Source organism: Heloderma suspectum, chromosome 4, assembly GCF_057233095.1.
Source record: "Heloderma suspectum isolate Gila_16-S chromosome 4, 16-S_ref, whole genome shotgun sequence".
Lineage (NCBI taxonomy): Eukaryota > Metazoa > Chordata > Lepidosauria > Squamata > Helodermatidae > Heloderma > Heloderma suspectum.
This window is the reverse complement of record NC_139461.1, coordinates 59,183,169-59,204,220: the sequence shown is the minus strand read 5'-3', so window position 1 is coordinate 59,204,220 and position 21,052 is coordinate 59,183,169. Positions and strand designations below refer to the sequence as shown.

The window sequence follows — 21,052 nt, the reverse complement described above, 5'->3', positions numbered from 1 at the left end:
ATTCTGTCAACCAGTAGTTAGCATTTACAGTACTCACCTAGTCCCAGACTTGCAAATTCATCTGGTGCTTGATCCTTTGTTCCTGTAAAGGAACCTTCTCGGCCTCTCATGGTCCCAGAAATGTAACGTGGCTTTACTCCAGTACCTATTAGTTGTGCCAGTTCAAGCTGACTGATGCATTTCAAAATCTGGAATTAAAAACAGAATGCTACTAAATAAACTACACCAATCCACCAAAACAGATTAAATGTTATTATAGCCTAACTGCAGTTATCCATCCAGTTTACACTCATTATACCTCAGGCAAAGGAATAAAATTCACCAAATCCTTTATGTGTTTTGTGCTAGCACTGTATAGACTTAAAAGCTTTGATTTTAATTTAATTTTACAATACATTCTTCCCAATGTCTTATATGAAAAAATATATATGCATAATGCAAATGTATATGCCGAGAATCTAAGAAAACTGCAATATGCATTACGCATATTCAATTATTGTATGGTACTTCAAAAAATAATCTACCTCATGCCAAGAATTTCCCAAGTAATTTCCATCAGTATGAGCCACAGTAATGAGCGTTTTTATTGTGTCAATGTTCTTCTGTTTCATTTCAGTAATACCAGAACTCACTGTAAGTAAAGTAAATCTTGCTAGAGCTTGGACATAAGCATCCCTTTCAAGCTATAGGAAGAAAGAAGCAAGTAGTTTTAATTAATCAGTATTTATTTGGTTCATCTGCTGGTGGAGATCACATAACTTTTTTTTTTATATACCATGGCATTGCATTGATATAGAAGCCAAATATGAGCACTCAAATCAGTATATAAGAAAATTGGGGGAAGAAGACTCAGATGCCTTCCTTGCTGTATTCCAAAACGTGATGTTTTGCTCATTCTAACCCCCACCCCCAAACCCTCCCTTGACATATCCTGCCTGTTACATCTCCCTTCTACCCACTGAGCAATAACATATGCTGCCCATACACCAGCGGAACCCCACCACTAGTGCAACGTGGAACTAGCACTTCATAAAGGAACCAGAAACAAGTGTCTCCTTTTATAACAAAAACATTTACATCAAGTAGGGATCATTAGAGCCAAGGTTCACAAAGGATTACGGTTGGAACCTATTCTAAAATACCAAGTCCAAGCCCTGAAATAATAAAGATGATCACCAAATTTGTACAGAAAATAAATACAGCTGTCATTACACATCTGAGATTAGGGGATGAAGGGACTTTTGCTAAAATGATATGGCTTTCCGGCAGGCTTTCAGACACAAACCTCTTTATAAATTAACTACGGAAGTCAATGTTATCTTTCATATTGCCAAGAAAAGGAGAGGTACCAAATGATACCTGAGCTGCACCTTTACTTTCTGGCAAACATCCTCATTAGTAATGTGCAAAACACTGATTTCTTCAAAAGGGCCTCTCCCATTAGTTTGAGAGGACTATTATTATTAAATTGGTCAATATATATGTGACGAGGGGGCTTGATAAGTACTAACATATGTATGTCACATATACATAATATATGAACCAATTTAAGGCAAAAGGTTATGATCTTAATGACATAAACAGCAAAAAGCAAACACTCGTTTATTCTGGTATGATCCCACTGAACTCAACAAAATACTGAAAAAACTGTTCTGAGGTCTATTACTGAGCAGTTTAAGATTTCAGTAACATAATGCTACTAATTCCAATCTTAATCAGTACTGATTACTCCCTTGAGCTAGCAGCTTTAGAATTCCTTAAGACAACGTAATAAAAGATACAGTGATACATTTTACTAAGGAAACCTTTCCTGTACCAGTGTGATAAGCAAACCTGAGCTGATTTCAAAATGAAGTTTTGGAAAACACCACTTGCCATCTGTTCCATGTATGAAGAATTTACTTCTTTTAGAAAAACTATTAACTACAAAAAAGCACAATTCTGGCAAGTTGCCTGAAGCCAAGCTTATTTCCACTTTGTAGTCATATGCATAATTAATCTCATTTAAAGTTTGAAGTCTGAAGTTATTTCCAATTTTTACAATTACTTTTCACAAGAACTCCATACTGTTGGTAAATTGCACCAGGTATTTTATTGTGTAATGCTACTACATAATGGTGCGTTTTTACAACAGTCTTTGTTTCTTATGAAACCTTAAAATTCAGTACCTGGATGGTGAAAATGCATGCTATCCTGATTGCACATCGTATGCCTTCCAGGCAAAGAGAGGCAACTTCTGTGTCATCGCAGTCTTGTAAACCCACACTGAATGCAGCTAAGAATGGCGTCCATGCTAACTAAAATACAACATTCATACAAATAGCAGAACACATATTAAGATGCAGTACAGGAAAATATCATAAGGCCAAATATGGAGACATGATTCACAAGTTTATTTCTTTTAAATATCTATTAGATCTATATCCCAGTTTCCAAGAAGCTCAAGGTAGCATACATGGTCCGCCAACACACACTCTTATCCTCACAATAATTCTGTGAGATAGGTTGCCTAAAAGACAGTAACTGATCTAAGGTCACCCGGTGAGCTTTGTGGCCAAGTGGGGATTTGAACCTGGGTATCCCCAGTTCTAGACTATCACTCTAATCACTATACAAATTATAGCTTAACTTTAGATGGCAAACTTTCCTGTACTGCTTTCTACAGAAGAGGCATGGTACATAAAATAATAGAAGATGGTTCTTAGAACCATTTTATCACACACTTTACCACAGAAAGGTAAGCTCTTCATAGTTATTTAATCGTATATTATCAAACTTTATTATACTGTTAAGGCATTTAGGTTGGCCATATATATGAAGGTAGTGAAAGCTGTAATGCTGACAATGTTAGAAAAAAAGATATCTGTTTTCGAAAAGGGTTTAAAATATAGAATATTTACCTACCTAAATGAAACATTTAGTTATAGTAACGGAAAGATAATATTTAACAAGACTTACCTTAAACATGGGTCTTACGTGTTCCAAGTGTGTTGCACTTGTGAAAGGAGCTTGAACATGACTCACAGCTTCCATCAGAGCTTTAGCTGTTTTAGCCATCTGCTCCATTTCTAAATTATAAAGCAGTCGTCTCTGCTTTTCACTAGCTACACCTGTAAGCAAGGTTTTCTTATTAAAATTTATCACCATCCATGTCTCAAAGAAGAAAAAAAACTTAAGCTATTTTAATACCCATGTTCTGTTTACAGGTATAATGTACTGGGTATTATCCAGTGGTGCTCCAGCACTGCCACTAATGACATTGTGCTAGTGTAAGCCTATAATTGCACAACAAAACTAGCGCAACAGGAAAAACTATGGCTTTTCTCCATTGCACTAGTTACTTCGGGCAATATCCAATGCTGCCCATTTGCATGCGGGGCCCACTATCACTTTCATTCCACATATGGCCAGCTCTGCTGATTCCATTGTGCAAGCGGCACCCGCTGCTTACACAATGTAGATTTAGCATTTCTGGGGGCAAGCCCCAAAACGAGTGGAAAAGCTCATTTCTGGAATAGGGCACGTTGCAGAGCTCCCTTATGGGAGCTCCACCAGCCTGCCCCATTCCAGAAATGAGCGTTTCCACTGGTTCCAGGCTGCCCCCAAAAGCACTAAATGTGCCCGTGTGCAGCCAGCCCCACTGATCTCCGTTCTGCAAGCAGTGGGCACTGCTTAAGGAACACAATTGGTGGGGGTGGCTGCACATGGGTGGTCACTGTTGGATTCTGCCCACCGTGCAAGTGCTGGTTTAGCATTAGCTTATGCTGGTGCAATGTCATTGGTGCTAGAGCTGGGACACCATTAGATGCTACCGTTTGAAACTAATGATATTATATGCTCTATATTTTGTATTTCAGTTTTAAAATATTCTTGAAATAAATGTCTGTGTTACCAGTAACAGAAAGAAATTTGCTTTTAGAGATTTGTCCAAATATTCACCATGGAAATAATTTAGAGAGTCTCATTTCAGCCAAGCACATAGATCTTTGCTTACTGGAGCTTAAACACCCTTCTTAAAAAAACAAATATAACTGGAAATGAACTGGTGTTAAAGGATTAAGAATAATTTGCTACCCTAACTAAATCGCCTATTCCCTTTAAATTATCGGCCCAAATTAGTCAACTTTGACATCCACAAGAACTTGTAAAAAGAAGTGTCTCAGATTTCATGAACAATACCAATCCAAGGAGAAGAGGAAAAGCCAAGTGTTTGAAACGTGACTTTGCAACTAGAGTTTTAATGAAAAATAGGTTTAGTCTCATTAGCACCATAGTTGCAATCCAAAAAACAATGCAATTTTTACATTGGCTTCAGTATGGAGTGAGTTTAGTAATAACTACGTTGTCTACATCTACTGCTACACATAGATGAAACGTGAAACAACTGCATATTTTAGCTTTTCTGCTGAACTGCAATTTAGTGCTATTTTTGCTGTTGCAATTTCTTCATACCTACTTTAGATATATCTACATAAAGTGACAGAATAGCGGAATAACTAGATGAATACATATAACATAGCACCTGCACATTACTGATATTTAAAAAGTGATAATTGTAACAACTTCAGGCAGTTTTATTAGACTCCTGACAGTCTAATAACTGAGAGAGAGAGAGAGAGAGAGAGAGAGAACCAGCAATTATCCTGTGAAGCTTACTATGCTGCGGACACATACTTTGTTTACTTGTTTTTGTGGGTATCGTTAATTCTTTTGTTTCCTTCATTGAGATCTTCTTCCCTGCTATTTCATTATAGATAGCAGATAGATATTCTTCAGGGAGATCCTTACTATCGTTGATACCTCTATTCATCTTAATATACTGCTCTTTTGTCATTTTATTCTTTACCTAGAAATTAGGAAAAACTGTTAAGTATTACCCATGGAAGCAAAATTAATGGCATTACACTAGGACTGCCTTCCCCATCCTGGTGCCCTCCAGATGTGTTGGGCTAAACTCCAATCATCAGGTGTTGTAGTCCAAGACATTTGGGAGGCATCAGGTTGGGGAAGGCTGCACTAGGTTCTATGAATGATAGCCAGAGTCTATTGAGGGGTCAGTAACCAGCAGCTTCAAGACAAAGAAGGATGCTAGCTAGTCTGTACAATCCCTCTTTCCCATTGCCCGACAGTTCTTGCCAACACTGCTTAACTTTACTGTCAGCTTCCTACTACCATAACGTTGATTATAAAAATCAAAATTACACTGGTAGCACCTCAAGTGAGTGGCCAAGGGCAGTCCTGATGAATAACCTTGACTTACTGTCACCACACAGTGCACTAGGCTAGCCTGCCAACCAGCATCCCACAAACTTCCCCAGCTTGCCTGTGATGCATTTGAATAATATCTGTTGTATTAAGGTTAACAGTGCTGTGACATCTAAGAACCAGTGCATTTTATTATGCTGGTTCCCTCTCCAAAAATCCAATAATACAATCAGTAGTGTAGTGGCAAATTCAGAAGTGCAGGGTCCCTTCACGATAGTCACAGCCACGCCCAGATAGGATTGCAACTTAAGCCATTTCTGTAACATGCACTTCAGCTCACATAAAACAAGTTAACCACAGAAAACATAATGGCACTGGACAATCAAGTGTTCAGAGAGTCAGAAGGGTAACCTGGCAGTGTTTTTATTGGCTGCACTGTTCTAGACAACTGTTCTTGCTGTTCTGAAACAGCTGTCTCACCTTGGTTTGTATGTTTCTCATAAAACCATACATTGTTGGGGGCATGTTCTCTGTGTCCAACCTGGGACACTGTATGGTATGAACAAGCTGGGGCACACTGTAGATCACAGTGATCCTCAAACCTTCTGGGTCAGTGGGAACATGTGGAATGTGAGTGTGTGTTAAGGGCACTCTCACAAAATGGCTGCAATGGGGGGCTGTCCATTCATAAAATGATTGCCATGGTGGGCATGGCTGGTCCCAAAACACTCATTTCCCAGAAGGCAAACTGGTGAAACTAAAAGAAAAATAACTTCCGCAAGAACTAAGGCAGGGGCCCACCCAATCTGAGAACCCAATAAAAATGGTACTGGAGGTCAGCACTTCACTTTGCAGCATGCCTGCTTTCCAGTTTTAAAAAAAATGAGTTTAAAAAATCTGAAGAAAAGTGTGTGAGAAAGGACTGAAGTTTGGATTTTGGATTGGGCAGCAGCATACAGAAACCTGTAGGATACAAAGTATATAGAAACTTGGTGGTATGGATTTGGAGTGGGTCAAACGCTGTTTTGGAGTGCAGTATCCCATGCACTTATTTGGAATTGCAGGGTTAATGTGACCGAACTAGGAACTAACTTCAGCCATATGATTTTGAGCATGCACAAAGTGCCTTTTCCTCCCCACCTTTTCCCTGGAGAGAAAGAGCTTTTTGTTCATACAAGTTCACTTTTGGGGACATTTGAGCTCCTGTACCTCTCATTTTAGAAAACTAAAACCCGCAAGAGTGGATGGAGAAATTCAAGGTGCAGCCAAGTGAACTCAAATGCTGATCATGGCACCTACGTATCTGAAATATTTTCCCCACAACTAGCCAGTTATAACCTTAAATAAATGAACATACTGAAGTAATGTTCATTCCACTTTAACACCCCCCTCCTTCCCCAAATAAACACACCCATTCCACTACACCTGGACTGAATTCCTCTGCTCTTCTTACATTTCATTTTATCTCTCTCTCCTCCTCTGCACAATGGCAAGAGAAACAAACAAAACCGGCCTGCAAGATTACCAGTCCCCTTTAATCTCCCCATGGCAGACAGAAGGAGCCGATCAGTGTGGTTTATCCTCAGCACCCCCCCCCACTCCCCCCTTCTTACTCTGAGAAGGGAACAGGAAAATTGGTGTGCAACAAAAATGGCAAGACTCCCAAGAAGTTCTGCATGTGGGAGTGGAGGAAGAAGAGAACAGTAAGGAGGAGAGCGGAGGGGCTTCAAGACCCCCGGAGCTCAGCCCCGGCACCTCTTATTTCTAGCACCAAACACTTGAACAAAAGGGAGCAAAAGGCTCCCAACACAAGAGCCTCATGCTTCAGAGCGTAGGTGTCAAGGGGGCTGCCAAGTTCAGTAGGTGGGGCTTCCAGGAACCCTTGAGCCCCAGAACCCTTAAAAAAGAAAAAGAACGATAATAGCTCTGAGTCTCCATAAGGAGAGATGGGTCGTCAGAACATGCACCAGGGGTTGCTTGCCCACCTTTGCGAGGTGACAGGAACCATACCACAAAGAGGGAACCGCCTTGCCTTTTCCTACCTCGTGGGAAATCCCTTCGTGCCCTCCACCCTTTTTGCTCCTTCCCCACTCCAAGTTTGCCTGCCAAGCGATGGGGAGGTGCCCTTGCTCTCTTACTGCACCAGCTGCCGCCACTGTTGAGGTATTGAGTAAAATAGGCAGTGAGTGAACCATCATGAGGCAATGCCAGCTTCTGAGCCAGCCATGGGGGGTGGGGGGGAGAACAGCAGAGTGACCCTCAATGCACAAGCACTCCCAACAACTTTTGCCCCCCCATCCCCACCGAGTGACTTCGACGGTCCCTTCCTAGGACATGGGATTCCTTCATCCCTGCGACCCGGCTGTGACCTGGCTCCCAAAAAAGTACATGAACAATGGCCTGGTGAGACCTGCCAGGACTACACTGCTGAATACAATCCTGTTCTGATACATCCTTACTGTGATAAAATTTAACTCATCAGCAGACTTTATTTGTTCAATTATTTCTATCCCACCTTTCGGGCCTCAAAAAGGCCCCCAAGGTAGTTTACAACATTAAAATAATACAATAGAAAAATTAAAAAACTAGCAGGGAACATTAAAACAGAGCAACCTCCCCCCAACCTCCCCCCCCCACCACCAATCAGCAGGCAACAATTTGAAGACCTGGTGAAATAAGAATGTTTAACCACCTAACTAGAAAGTGCAAAAGCTGGGTTGCATTTAAACCTCAAAAAAACCAAGATTATGGCAACCAGCTGGATTGATAACTGGCAAGTAGAGGGAGAAAACGTGGAGGCACTGACAGATTTTGTCTTTCTAGGCGCAAAGATTACTGCAGGCGCTGACTGCAGCCAGGAAATCAGAAAACGTTTACTTCTTGGGAGGAGAGCAATGACAAATCTTGATAAAATAGTGAAGAGCAGAGACATCACACTGACAACAAAGGTCCGCATAGTTAAAGCAATGGTATTCCCCGTAGTAACCTATGGCTGCGAGAGCTGGACCATAACTACGGAAGGCTGAGCGAAGGAAGAGAGATGCTTTTGAACTGTGGTGCTGGAGGAAAATCCTGAGAGTGCCTTGGACTGCAAGAAGATCAAACCAGTCCATACTCCAGGAAATCAAGCCAGACTGCTCACTTGAGGGAATGATTTTAAAGGCAAAACGGAGGTACTTTGACCACATAATAAGAAGACAGGACACCCTGGAGAAGATGCTGCTGCTAGGGAAAGTGGAAGGCAAAAGGAAGAGGGGCCGACCAAGGGCAAGATGGATGGATGATATTCTGGAGGTGACAGACTCGACCTTTGGGGAGCTGGGGGTGGTGACGGCTGACAGGAAGCTCTGGCGTGGGCTGGTCCATGAAGTCACGAAGAGTTGGAAGCGATTGACGGAATAAACAACAACAACAACCACCTAACTAGAAGTCATCAATGCAGGGGCCAACTGGAATTCTCTTGGGCTAAAGTCCCAGAATTAGGTTGCTGCAATCAACTCTTGATACAGGAGGAAAAATTTCAAGTTCCTCATAACTAGTTTTACCACTCCATATTTTTAAATGCTCAGCTGTTTGACCACCATTTTAGATGAATAGGCTAAAAGTAAATTTGAGGTAAAGTTGGGTTAAAAATGGCACTAGCTAATTTATTTATTGCATTTATATCCTGCCGTTTTCCCTCTTGCAAGGAACCCAAGGCGGCTTACATTATCCTCCTCCTGTCCATTTTATCCTCACAACAACAACCCTGTGAGGTAGGTTGGGAGGGTGTCTGTGACTGGCCCAAAGTCACCCAGTGAGCTTCCATGGCCGAGTGGGGACTAGAACCCAGATTACCCAGCTCCCAGTCCAACACTCTCACCACTACACCACACTGGCTCTCAGGTTTGATAAACCCAAGGGAATCATTTGGAGGATTCCCTCACAAAAGTTTCTTGTCAGTTACTTGTCAGATGTCATGAAATATGGCTGACAATCTGTCATGAATAACAGCAGGACTAGACATTATGTTCTTATTATGCCAGTGCTTTATGGTTTGTACTGACTTCCTGTCCATTTATGAACACAATTCAAAGTGCTGGCATTAACCTTTAAAGCTAGGTTATATGAGCATCTCCTCTCATATATACCTACCGAGATCATAAAGTCATTTTCTGAAGCCTTTCTCCATGTTCCCCTGCCAAAAGAGGTGATGCTGGTGACTACTAGAGGGCTTTTTCAGTGGTGGCAGCCTGGATACGGAATGCTGTCTCCAGAGAGGCTTGCCTGGTGCCTACTTTGTAATCTTCTGGCACCAGATAAAGCCTTTTTTATTTTCCCAGGCTTTTTAGCACTCCAGTTTTTAAAATGTTTGTGATTTTGAGATCCTTGAACTGCTGCTGTCCACTGCTGTTGGTTTGAGCCAGTGTGGTGTAGTGGCGAGAGTGTTGGACTGGGAGCCGGGAGATCCAGGTTCTAGTCCCCACTCGACCATGGAAGCTCACTGGGTGACTTTGGGCCCATCACAGACTCTCACCCCAGCCTACCTCACAGGGCTGTTGTTGTGACGATAAAATGGAGGAGGAGGAGAATGTAAGCCGCCTTGGGTTCCTTGCAAGAGGAAAGAAAGGTGGGATATAAATGCAATAAATAATGAATTTATTCTGTAGCTGTTTAAATGTGTTTTAGATTTTACATAGTTTTATTCTATTTATGTATTTTAGAGCGTTAACCTTTATTTTCTGAAATGCCCAGACAGGTTTGGCTGTTGGACGATATAGAAATGCAGTAAGGAAATAAAGAAATAATTAGTTCAGGTGCACCAATTCACCTAGGCACCTTACTACTTTTGCCCGTTTTCTTTTAGCAGAACCTAAAGCTGGCTTCATCCAGCTTCATGGTCCTCTCCCTACCACACCCTCATTGTTGCTTTGTGTAGTCTGCTTCAAATTTATGGATGCAACTGTGAAAATTCAAGGCAATAAAAAAAACTTTTAAAAATCCATATGACTACAATTCCAGAACAAAGATGAATTTGCTGTTGAAGATTAGTACTAGCGAGGGATGAAAATGGAGTAAAATGCAACAAGAATGCTAGTCTGGATATACTCTTAGGCCTGGTTCGCACATAACGACAACCCAGAGTATGAGTTGAGTAAGGGCTGTTGTTGAATTGTAGGTGGTTGCTGAATAGCGGGTTGTCATTACGTGCAAACCCTGCGCTATGGTTTAACTATGGGTTGTTAACCATGAACAACCCAGGAAGAGAACCCATGGTTTGTTGCTGGGTTGTGAACTCGGTTCAACAACAACCCACATTCAACCCGTACTCTGGGTTGTCATTACATCTGAACCAGGTCTATATGACCTGAACCGAAGGTTATCTCAGCTATTCAAGGTGAGAGTGACAAAGTGTATACTTCTCCTGTAGATATAAACTCACAATTTTAAAAAGTTTTATACTGATCTTTACGGATAGCGAAATATCGGAGCAAGATATGGAAGCTATTTTTCTCATGTTAATCTTCCAGGCTTAGATTCTTCACAATGACAGCTTCTTTTGGCTCCTTTGCATTTGGAGGAAATTGGGAATGCAATTAATAATATGAACCCTGGGAAATCACCTGGTCTGGATGGATTTCCAATGGAGTGATATAAAACATTCTCCAGCTTTTTAGCGCCAAATCTGTAGTGCCTCTATAATTTTATTTTTGAATTGGGCTCTTTATTCATTGTTAAATGATGCTTATGCTACTGTGATTCCTAAGCCTAGCAAGGATCATACTTACTGTGCTAACTATCGACCTAAATCATTAATTAACAGCAAAACATTAACAGCAATTTTGGCTGATAGACTGCAACAACTTATTGCAGCATTGGTTCGATCAGACCAGGTGGGATTCAGTAAAAACAGACAGGGGGCTGATAATCTCAGATCAGTTGTCAATTTGGTCACCTTAACTTCTGAAAGAACCAATCAGGTGGCCATCATTTCTTTGGATGCAAAAAAGGCCTTTGACAAAATTCATTGGAAATTTATTTTTACTACATTGATTAATTTGTTTTCCTATAGAATTTTTGAAATGGGTTAAAATTTTATACTCAGCCCTGAAAGCTAGAGTAATGACTAGTGGTTTATTTTCAGCTTTTTTCTAAGTGGGTGGGGCACCAGAAAAGGATGTCCACTTTCCCCATCGATATTTGATTTATGTTTGGAACCCCTGGCATGTATTATTAGACAAAACAGTTTTGTGCATGCTGGTTTAGAATTTAAAATTATCCTTTCTGCTGATGATCTTTTACTGTTTATCTCAAAACTCCAGTCGTCGGTTCTAGCTTTGATGAAACTGATCAATATTTTTGGTGATTTGTCCAGCTATTCAATTAATTGGTCAAAGTCAGAAATAATGGCGGTTGGAGATAGAGTGTACTCTAGTGTATTAGCTAACTGGCAATTTCAACAGTGTCCAGATTTCATTACTTATTTGGGAATAATTATTCCTAGAGATGTATCTCAAATGATCAAGTTGATTAACGATATTTCATGAGATATAGATAAATGGGCATCTTTAAAGCTGAGTTTATGGGGTAAGGTTAATACACTCAAGATAAATACTATACTTCGAATTGTTTATATTATACGTGGGATGCCCTTACTTATACCTGGCAAATATTTCCAAAAGCTTAATGCTTTGTTTCGCAAATTGTGGTGGGGGGGGGTGTTCCACCAGCAATATCTTTGAAAAAGACCCAACTTCCAAATAAAGAATGTGGGTTTGGCTTTCTAGATCTTGCTACATACCATTGGGCTTATATGCTGACCTGTACTAAATTTTAGTCTTTTCCACTTAGATTTGATTTTCCACTTTGGTCAGTTTTGGAATCTTCCTATCTCTCCAAATGGGTGGCATTAGGTTCTCGGTATATTAAGGTGGACAGAGCTCTTCCCACACTCTCAGCAGTCAAAGATGTGTGGTGTATAATGTCACATCAATTGCTGTTTGACCCACTTTCCCATGCCAAATTGACTTTATGGGGAAATCTGGATTTAAAAACTGGAAAGAGAATGTTTTTGTTGAGGACCTGGACAGATAAGGAGGTATTTCACCCTGGATCAATTGTTGGGTGTTGATAATGAGTTTTCACCATTTTCAGCTTTGCGAGATAAATTTGATTTGCCTGCTACAGCTGAATGGCAGTATTTGCAATTACAACGTTTCTTAGAATCTAGATTCGATCCCCTTGCTTTTACTGCCTGAGAGTCCCCTTCACTTTTGGAAACTCGTACTGAAGCTCACCAGGTATATCGACCCACAATTCATGTTTATAAATACCTATTATCAGTGAATAAATGTGACACATGGGGAATTGGAATGTCCTATTTTGCCTAATCAATGGACCACTGTTTTGGCATCTGTATCTGTCTATGAACCTCTGGTTTCGTCTTATTCAGTAAAAACTTTGTTTCGGGTCTATTGGACACCAAAATGTCTCTTTAATGAAGGTCTGTCTAACTCGGGTAATTGTTGAAGGTGTAATACAGTTAGGGCACAATCCTATGGCCGCTAGACAGTGGCTAGATGGCCATAGGATTGGTCAGTTTCCAGGAACCAACCTCAGAGCCAACGCTTCGAGGTCGGTTCCTGGAGAACCGCCTCCCCACCCCTCCCCCACCGCCTCGTAGGCGGCACGGATCATCCCCATGCTCCCACTCGTAAGAGCAGCGTGGAGCAGGGCCAGCCTCCCCACCCCACACTCCGATGTCCTGCGGCTAGACAGCCAAAATCGGCCATCTAGCTGTGAATGCAGGGTGGCTGGAGCACAGAGAAGATGATCCCCTCTGCGCTCTTCTCACGGTGCATTGGATAGGCAGTCACCTCTGAATTCAGCGGATTGCTCCCTCCATGCTTCTTTTATTCATATGTTTTTGAAATGTCAAATAGCTGCCTCCTTTTGGGAGGAAGTCATCATATGGATAAACTTTGCACTGGAAAGCTCTTCAATATTTACTGATGTCCACGTTCTCTTAAATTATTTACCTGCTTCTTGGAATGTAACACATGGTCAGCGTAAATTGATTTTTCACACCCTCTTGACTGCTGAAAGACTGATACGACAATACTGGAAGGATAAAAGCTCACCGCATATCATGCAACGAATTGAAGACTTAACAACACTAGCAACATTTGAATGAGTGGTATGGAAGCGGCACTTGCGAATGGACTTATATTTGGATATCTGGTCTGCTTTTACTGAAGTTTATCTGTAATCTATTCCTTTTTCATTTTTTAGAATGTTGTAATATTTGAGAATGAGACCTTTAAAACATGTAGTTATACTTGTGATTTGTTTGTTTTGTTGAAACTTACAATTACAAAATCAATAAAAATGACCTGAACAGAAGGAAAAACTAAGCAATAAGTCAAAGAATTGTGGAACATGAAATTCCACACTGTATGTTAAATTATGTTATTAAAATGGCATGAAGATTTAAGCTTTTTCAAATTATAATTTCTAGTATTAAGAAGATGAGAATAACATACCTGTGGGCTGTGGAGATCTGTTGTCAACATGATAATTGAGTAAGCCAAGACATATGCAGTGTCTGCACTAGCAAAGAGAGTTTGCCTGAAACAAACAAGACAATATATAATCAGTTTTCCCCATGATATAGTTTCACAAATAGACAAAGGCAAGAAAAAGTTGCTCACCCTTGGTTGCACTCTAAGTATCTAGCAGCAAATTTCTCCATTAATCTATCAATTTTCTGAGCCTCTCCTGGAAGACGGAAGCCTTCTAAAAACATGCGCAGAGCCGAAACAAAATCCTTTGCTGAAAAGTCATGTTGGTCCACATATGCATACATAACTTCCTTATTAAACTTATCATTGTCTCCTAGGAACTCTCCAACTTGAGTCTAAGTTGAAAATAAAGATAGTAAATTCCATCAGTTCAATCCACACATAGGTATACAAACAAGGAAACTAATCAAATCATTGCTTTTAAATATTGAATAGTAAAAATTTTATTTATTTATTTATTTCATTTCTATACCGCCCAATAGCCAAAGTGATCTGGGTGGTTCACAAAAATTAAAACCGAACAGCACACAATAAAACAATTTAAAATATACAGAACATTAAAACCACAATATAACAACACAACCACAATAAAACCTAGCAGCAGTGCAGGGGTTTAAAATACAGATTTAAAACAGCAAAGCTAAAAGTTTAGAAAGCTAAAATGCTAAAATGCCTGGGAAAATAAAAAGGTCTTCACCTGGCGCCGAAAGGAATACAATGTAGGTGCCAGGCGAACCTCACTAGGGAGCTCATTCCAGAGCCGGGGTGCCACAGCAGAAAAAGCCCTCCTCCTAGTAGCCACCCGCCTCACTTCCTTTGGCAGGGGCTCATGGAGAAGGGCTGCTGATGATGATCTTAAGCTCCTCCACATATGGGAGGAGGCGATCCTTCAGGTAACCTGGCCCCAAGCCGTTAAGGGCTTTGAATGTTAACACCAGCACTTTGAATGGGGCCCGGAAATGGACTGGCAGCCAGTGCAGCTGGAAAAGTACTGGCGTAATATGAGCTCACAGGCCAGTCCCTGTTAACAATCTTGCTGCCCTATTTTGGACCAGCTGAAGTTTCCGGACCGTTTTCAAAGGCAGCCCCACGTATAACGCATTGCAGTAATCCAGACGAGAAGTTATCAGAGCATGGATAACTGTAGCTAGGCTATCTCTGTCCAGATAAGGGTGTAGTTGGGATACCAGCCTAAGCTGATAAAAAGTGCTCTGTGCCACTGAGTTCACCTGTGCCTCAAATGACAGTTCTGGATCCAAGAGCACCCCCAAACTACGAACGTGACCCTTTAGGGGGAGTGCAACCCCCTCCAGAACAGGTTGAATATCACCTAGCCAGGCAGACGAATCACCCACTAACAGTACCTCCGTCTTGTCTGGATTGAGTTTCAATTTATTGCCCCTCATCCAGTCCATTACCGTGCCCAGGCACTGATTCAGAACAGCCACTGCCTCACCTGGGTTGATGAGAAAGAGAGGTAGAGCTGGGTGTCATCTGCATACTGATGGCACCTCAGCCCACACCTCCGGATAACCTCCCCCAGCGGTTTCATGTAGATGTTAAACAGCATGGGGGATAAAATGGAGCCCTGTGGAACCCCATGGCACAATTGCCATGGCACAAAGCAATAATCCCCCAGCACCACCTTCTGGAATCGGCCATCCAAGTAGGAGCGGAACCACTGTAGTGCAGTGCCTCCAACTCCCAACCCAGACAACCTATCCAGAAGGATACCATAGTTGATGGTATCGAAAGCCGCTGAGAGGTCCAGGAGAATCAACAGGGTCCGACTCCCCCTGTCCCTCTCCTTTTAAACACCTGAAATATGTTGTTGTGCTGGCTGTCAATTAATACAATCCCCACTAAAGTATAAGAAGATTTATTAAATCTGTGGAAATGCTTGACAGGGCAAAGAAATTGACTTTCATTTCATGAGGACTGTAGTTAACTGCCAATATAGAGAGCACTCTCACCCTGTTTACTACACTCTCTTTTCTTCTCCACTGTGGAGGCATTACAATCCATGAACTGATGCACATAATATTTGGGACAATTAGGTACTGCCACCTAACAGACTTACATCATTCTAGCTCCAAGATCACCCTCTCACCATCTTTCTGATAAGATACTTCCCCTTTAAATTTACTAAACCTTTTATTCCCCAGGAAAAAATAGTAATTATTTGTCCTTTTTAAAAGAATGGGTCCTAGATCGCTACATAAAGGAAATTGGAATTCTGCACCCTATATAAATTATTCCAATTTTGCATTTTTAATTATGCTTCTACTGGCCATGGAGAGAAGAAGCAAACAGGTGCGGAAGGCAATGGAGGCCCTCTCCTTCATCACTTCCTAAGACTTGCTCAGCTTCCTTCTTTTGCTTCTGCAATTCCAACAGATATTCCTCACACATTTTGAAGATTTAAATGCTAGAAACTTCCTTTTCATGAAAAAGAAAACTTCAGATTCTCAGAATGCCGCTTTCCTTCCAGGCCAAAGCCATTTCTGTCCTTTTGGTTTTCAGTTATGTTGGGGGTCAGGAGTATTTTACATAGCTGGAGGCAATGCTTTTACTTGCTTCAGCAATCTAGAAAGGGGAGGGGTGGTTATATTAGATAACACAACAAAGGAGAGGCAACCTTCCTTTTTGAAACCCTTAATAGGAAGGACTAGGGTGTGCATGTTGCAAACAGCCAATGGGACTATTCTTAGACAGCAGCCCTTTGCTCCAAATGCCAAACCACTCTGGTGACTCAGGGGAGCTTCCAAAGCAGTAGAAGATTTGGCATGCTTCAATTTGTTTTGTCACAAGTCCCACCAGGCATATAGGGCCCTTGGGTGTGCTGAATGAACTCTCCAGATTCTAGCCATAAGCACTTATTTCCCATTAGACAGCATGATCACAATATTAAGTTCATAATAAGTCTAGCTTGAACTACTGTAATTGTATTTATAAAGTAAATATTAAATACACTGAAAATTAACAATAATTTTCTTACAGAGTCTAATCTTTCTTCTTGATGCAAGAACTGGGCAATATCTTCAGGAGTAGTACCAAGCATCCCTTGCTCCTGTAGGTACTGAATTCCTCTCTTTGGCTTCTTATTAAACCTGCATATTAAATCTTACATTAATTAAGCACTGAAAATCACATGTACAGCACATACACATCTGCATGTAGAGGGGAATTCACAATTTAGCACCTTAATCATTCCAAGAGCAGTTTAAAAATCAAAATAGATTAGATAAGCAATATTCTGGTAATAAAAGTTTCAATTTTCCTTACTGTTAAAATGTTTGAAAGCATTTGTGAGGGAAAAGCAAGACAGGGGGTGAAAAAGGATAATTTTACAGGGCTTCAAAGGCTATTATAACGTCAGACTTCCATTTTTCTACCATAAATGCCTTGCTGTTTCTCATGACAATTTCCTCTTAATAAATATCTGAATAAAATAACAGTACTGAGCCTTCCAAATCTCTATTTAGTATACTATGCTGCTTCTCCTTGTATTTGTATGCATTACGGAAATAACTTCACTGGTGTTTCTGCCTCATCTGACCAGTCCATGGTCAACTGAAATATAAACACATACACATGTGGGGGGGCCTTTAAAAAAAAAAAATCCACCCCATCCTACTCCATTCCTGGAAATAGTCCAAGATAGAGAGGAGTGTGCAAAACTACTGAAGTATTCAGCTTAGAAGGATGGAACAAAACAACAAATTTACCAGATTCCAAAATATAGCTGACCTGATCCAAAGTAGCACTTGAAATTCTCCCACTGCCCAATGAATCATAATCAGGAGGGGTAAAACAGTACTGCACTTTCACTCACCAGCAACAGCTACACAATCTGCTGTGAACATGGATCCTTGTATAACATCCATCTCCCTAAGGATATAGAGTGTCTGTAACCCTGAACACAGGAAGCTCCTTATATACCAGGACAAACTATTTGTTTATCAAGCACTATATTGTGTACTCTGACTAGCAGCAGCTCTCCAGCCTCAGGCAGGGAATTCATGAGAATTTGAGCAGGGGGACATTGACTATACAAACAGCCTGTTTAAGTATTAAAGAGTCCAAGTCATGTGGGCAAACCCTTGCCTCCAAGTAGGCTCTCCTTAATTGGGCTTGTACAAAGTGACATCTGCTCATCTGTTAAGCCTTCACCCTACACCACAGCCCAAGGACTCCCCCACTCCAAAAAAGAAAAAACTCACCTCATCTTGGGGAAGTGAGGGAATAGAGTGGGGCAGAGGAGTTTTGTAACGGCAGAAAAATAATTTTCCTCCCCATTGGGCAATCATGGGCTGGACTACAAAGTCTATCATTCCCTAGCAGGTAATGAGGCATAGTGTCATTTGTAGCCAGAGAGCACAACTTAAATACTGTTATATATTTTATCTGCATGTTTGAAGCACTGTCATGCTTCTCATAGGAGAGGCCACAAGAGAACACTGCTGTCAAACCGAGGCTCAAAATCTAAGCGCACTTACTAGAAAATAAACCTCACTGAGCTCAGCTGGATTTAATTCTGAGTCAACATGCATGGTTGGATCAAGGGCTCCTTCCATTTGCAGAAGGGACTGGCATCCAGAGGAAGCTCCTGCTGAAAGAAGGCATGGGGCAGAGCAATTTTTGCTGATTCCCTGCTTTAGCCCCCTATGCACACTAAAAAGCTGCTCCAGAAGATCCCCTAACTCTCCAAAAAGTGTGGAGGTGGCCGCAGTGGGGAGGAGGAATCAATGGAAATGTCTTCTCCTCACTTCCTCTAGAGGAATTCTATTCATGGGAAGTCTGGATCACACCCATTTATAACCGGCCTGTAAGACTGCAGTCCTCATTAGTGTTGTGTAAGCGCAACTCCATGAGTTACAATAAAGTTTGCACTGGGACAAACTGCACTTTCAGCATTAGGTGCTATGGAACACTGCCAAGAAATTAAAAAGTGGTAAATGAAGAAGGTGGTAACGGTGGAGTCTCCTCTGCATTCTTGAATTCATGGGTGAACCAAATACACTTACAAATCTATTCCTTGTTCTATTATTTCTTTTTGTTGCTTTAGAACCTCAAATTGCTCTGGGTTGTCAGTACCAGACATCTGCGTGCTGTAGCTACCAATTCCAGATGAGGCTGTGGAGTCCAGGGAATTTAAGCTTCCATATCTGTTAATTGTCTCGGGATGTTTGGTTTCAGCGCTGTCTTGCTCTGTGGGTTTCTCTTGTCCTGCACAAGGGATGCAAAGGAAAGTTACCTTCATATTTTGTAAGACAGTACTATATTTAGTTTCTCTCTGTACCATTTTTAGAAGTTGTTGCTTTGTCAACTGCCCATCACCACTTCCAAATTTCAGTTAATAAAATTTTAAAGTATATTTGACCAGTGACATAGAGAACTGTAACATAAGCACATTTCCGAAATATGAATCTAAACAAGAATTTCAAATCTGAATACTGAAAGAAAACTAATTCTATATAAATAAGAAACAACAAACAGCAGAAAGATTTTGCCTTGGCTGAAGTCTTTATCGTTCACATACATACATACATACATACATATATAAATAAAAATCAAAAAGAGGGAGTGTTTGTCCTTGATGGATTCAAAAATCGTCCATCCGATTGTTATGAAATGTTCAGGATTTGTTGTACCTCTATTTGGGATGGTTCTAGGAGTCCCATTAAGAAGGGTGTAATGTAGAAGGAGCTGAAATTATCAGATAGATACAGCTGGGGGTGGGGGAAGGGAGCAAGTTGCCCAGGTAACACAGGAAGAATGTTGGCAGTTAACGTGGTGGGAGGGGGAGAGAAGGAACAGCGGAGAAGAAGGGAATCATGACTGACAGAGGGGGAAGCTCAAGACTGTCTTCAGGAGATGAAGAAGAAAATGCATTAATTATAATTAATTTTAATGTGTCTGTGTGGTTGAAGCCTACAATACCATATTCAAACACGACATGGGAGACTTTCTTAAACAGGCAGGAGATAGTTTTGCAGTTCATACAGTTTGAAGCCAGGAGGAAGTAGTCTGAGGGAAGGAGCTATACGGCTGCCCCCTCCCCTCTTCTGCTGGGCAGCCCCCCCTTAGGAGAATGAAGTGGACAGACCCCTCCCTCAAAGGGCTATGGGGGTCACCATGGCAGGGGCTGTGCCTAGGGGCCAGGGCAGGCATAATGAGTCCAACTCTGGCAGCTGTGTTAAATTGCTTGAAGGATTCGCTGTAAGGGCTGTTTCAGCCTGTGTGAAGCTGGGTCCATGTGCTAGTTATAAATAATGATCCAAGCATGTCATGTCAGTTACAATTTTAGACATTACGGATCTGTATAGGGCATTATATTAGGTTATAAAGCCAGCTAACACAAAGTATAATGGGGGGGAGGATAAAGGAATCTCTTGAAAAATTCAGATTCTATGGGTTGGATCCAGAGGTGTCCTTCTGAAACTGGAAGAGCTTTTCCCAACTTAGTGCAAGACCCTTACAGGAGAAAAGGGAATTGAACTGTAGCTCTGTACTTCTGCTTAGCACAAGCCGTTGCGCAACCTCTCGCATAAGGTTTCACACAATGTCCTGGTTCGCATGTAACAGCAGCAAATCGTTACCCATGATTTGCTGCTGTTACATGTGAACCAGGACATTGTGTGAACCCTTGTGCGAGAGGTTGCACAACCCACGATTTGCCATGGCACGTGCCAGGTGTGTTCCATGGCCATTTTGAATATTCAACTGGGGGATTCTACTTGACATGTGAACCCAGACAATATAGGTTAATCATGGGTTAAACAACCCAAGTTAACCTACAATTAGTAGTTAGCACAATTTGCCACCATTATGTGTGAACTGTCCAAATGTCTTAGTTATGTGCTTCTTGTAAGTCTATGATGCTTGGAGTCTTCTAATAGCTCTTGCACAAGTTTACATAACAGTGCCCTCACCATAATTTCTTCCACCAGTGTATCTCTGGATCCAACCCTGTTGTTTGCAGATTTTAAAAACACATCATGCCAAACTGAAATAACCTTTGGATCCAATAATTTATCTATGTGAGCAAGGTAAGGTGGCACTCTTAGCAAATAGGAATACGAAGTACACTTTATTTCTGGACAACATATCATAAAGGAATAATAATATCAAAGCAACAGCTTACCTAGGGTTGTCTGAGAGTTGGGATTTACATATTGATCTTTACTCCATTCCACCATGCACTTCAATATAGATACTAAGCATTCAAGTCCCTTCTTTCTCAAACTTAGCTCCTGCAAGAAGTTGTGTTTATAAAAAGATTT

The 21,052-nt window shown here is 41.2% G+C and overlaps 1 protein-coding gene across 2 annotated transcripts in view; it reads right to left on the bottom strand.

Moving 5' to 3' along the window:
• Positions 1–21,052, bottom strand: part of ARFGEF1 (ARF guanine nucleotide exchange factor 1) — an 84,813-nt gene that overhangs the window by 21,457 nt on the left and 42,304 nt on the right. For both annotated transcript variants that reach the window (XM_084849358.1, XM_084849357.1), the window contains exons 13-22: positions 20,914–21,022; positions 18,794–18,995; positions 16,765–16,876; positions 13,896–14,101; positions 13,728–13,812; positions 4,675–4,846; positions 2,959–3,110; positions 2,169–2,297; positions 525–683; positions 38–188 (exon numbers count right to left, since the gene is read on the bottom strand). In XM_084849358.1, the coding sequence (XP_084705484.1) occupies positions 38–188; positions 525–683; positions 2,169–2,297; positions 2,959–3,110; positions 4,675–4,846; positions 13,728–13,812; positions 13,896–14,101; positions 16,765–16,876; positions 18,794–18,995; positions 20,914–21,022 (1,477 nt within the window). The remainder of the gene's footprint in view (positions 1–37; positions 189–524; positions 684–2,168; positions 2,298–2,958; positions 3,111–4,674; positions 4,847–13,727; positions 13,813–13,895; positions 14,102–16,764; positions 16,877–18,793; positions 18,996–20,913; positions 21,023–21,052) is intronic.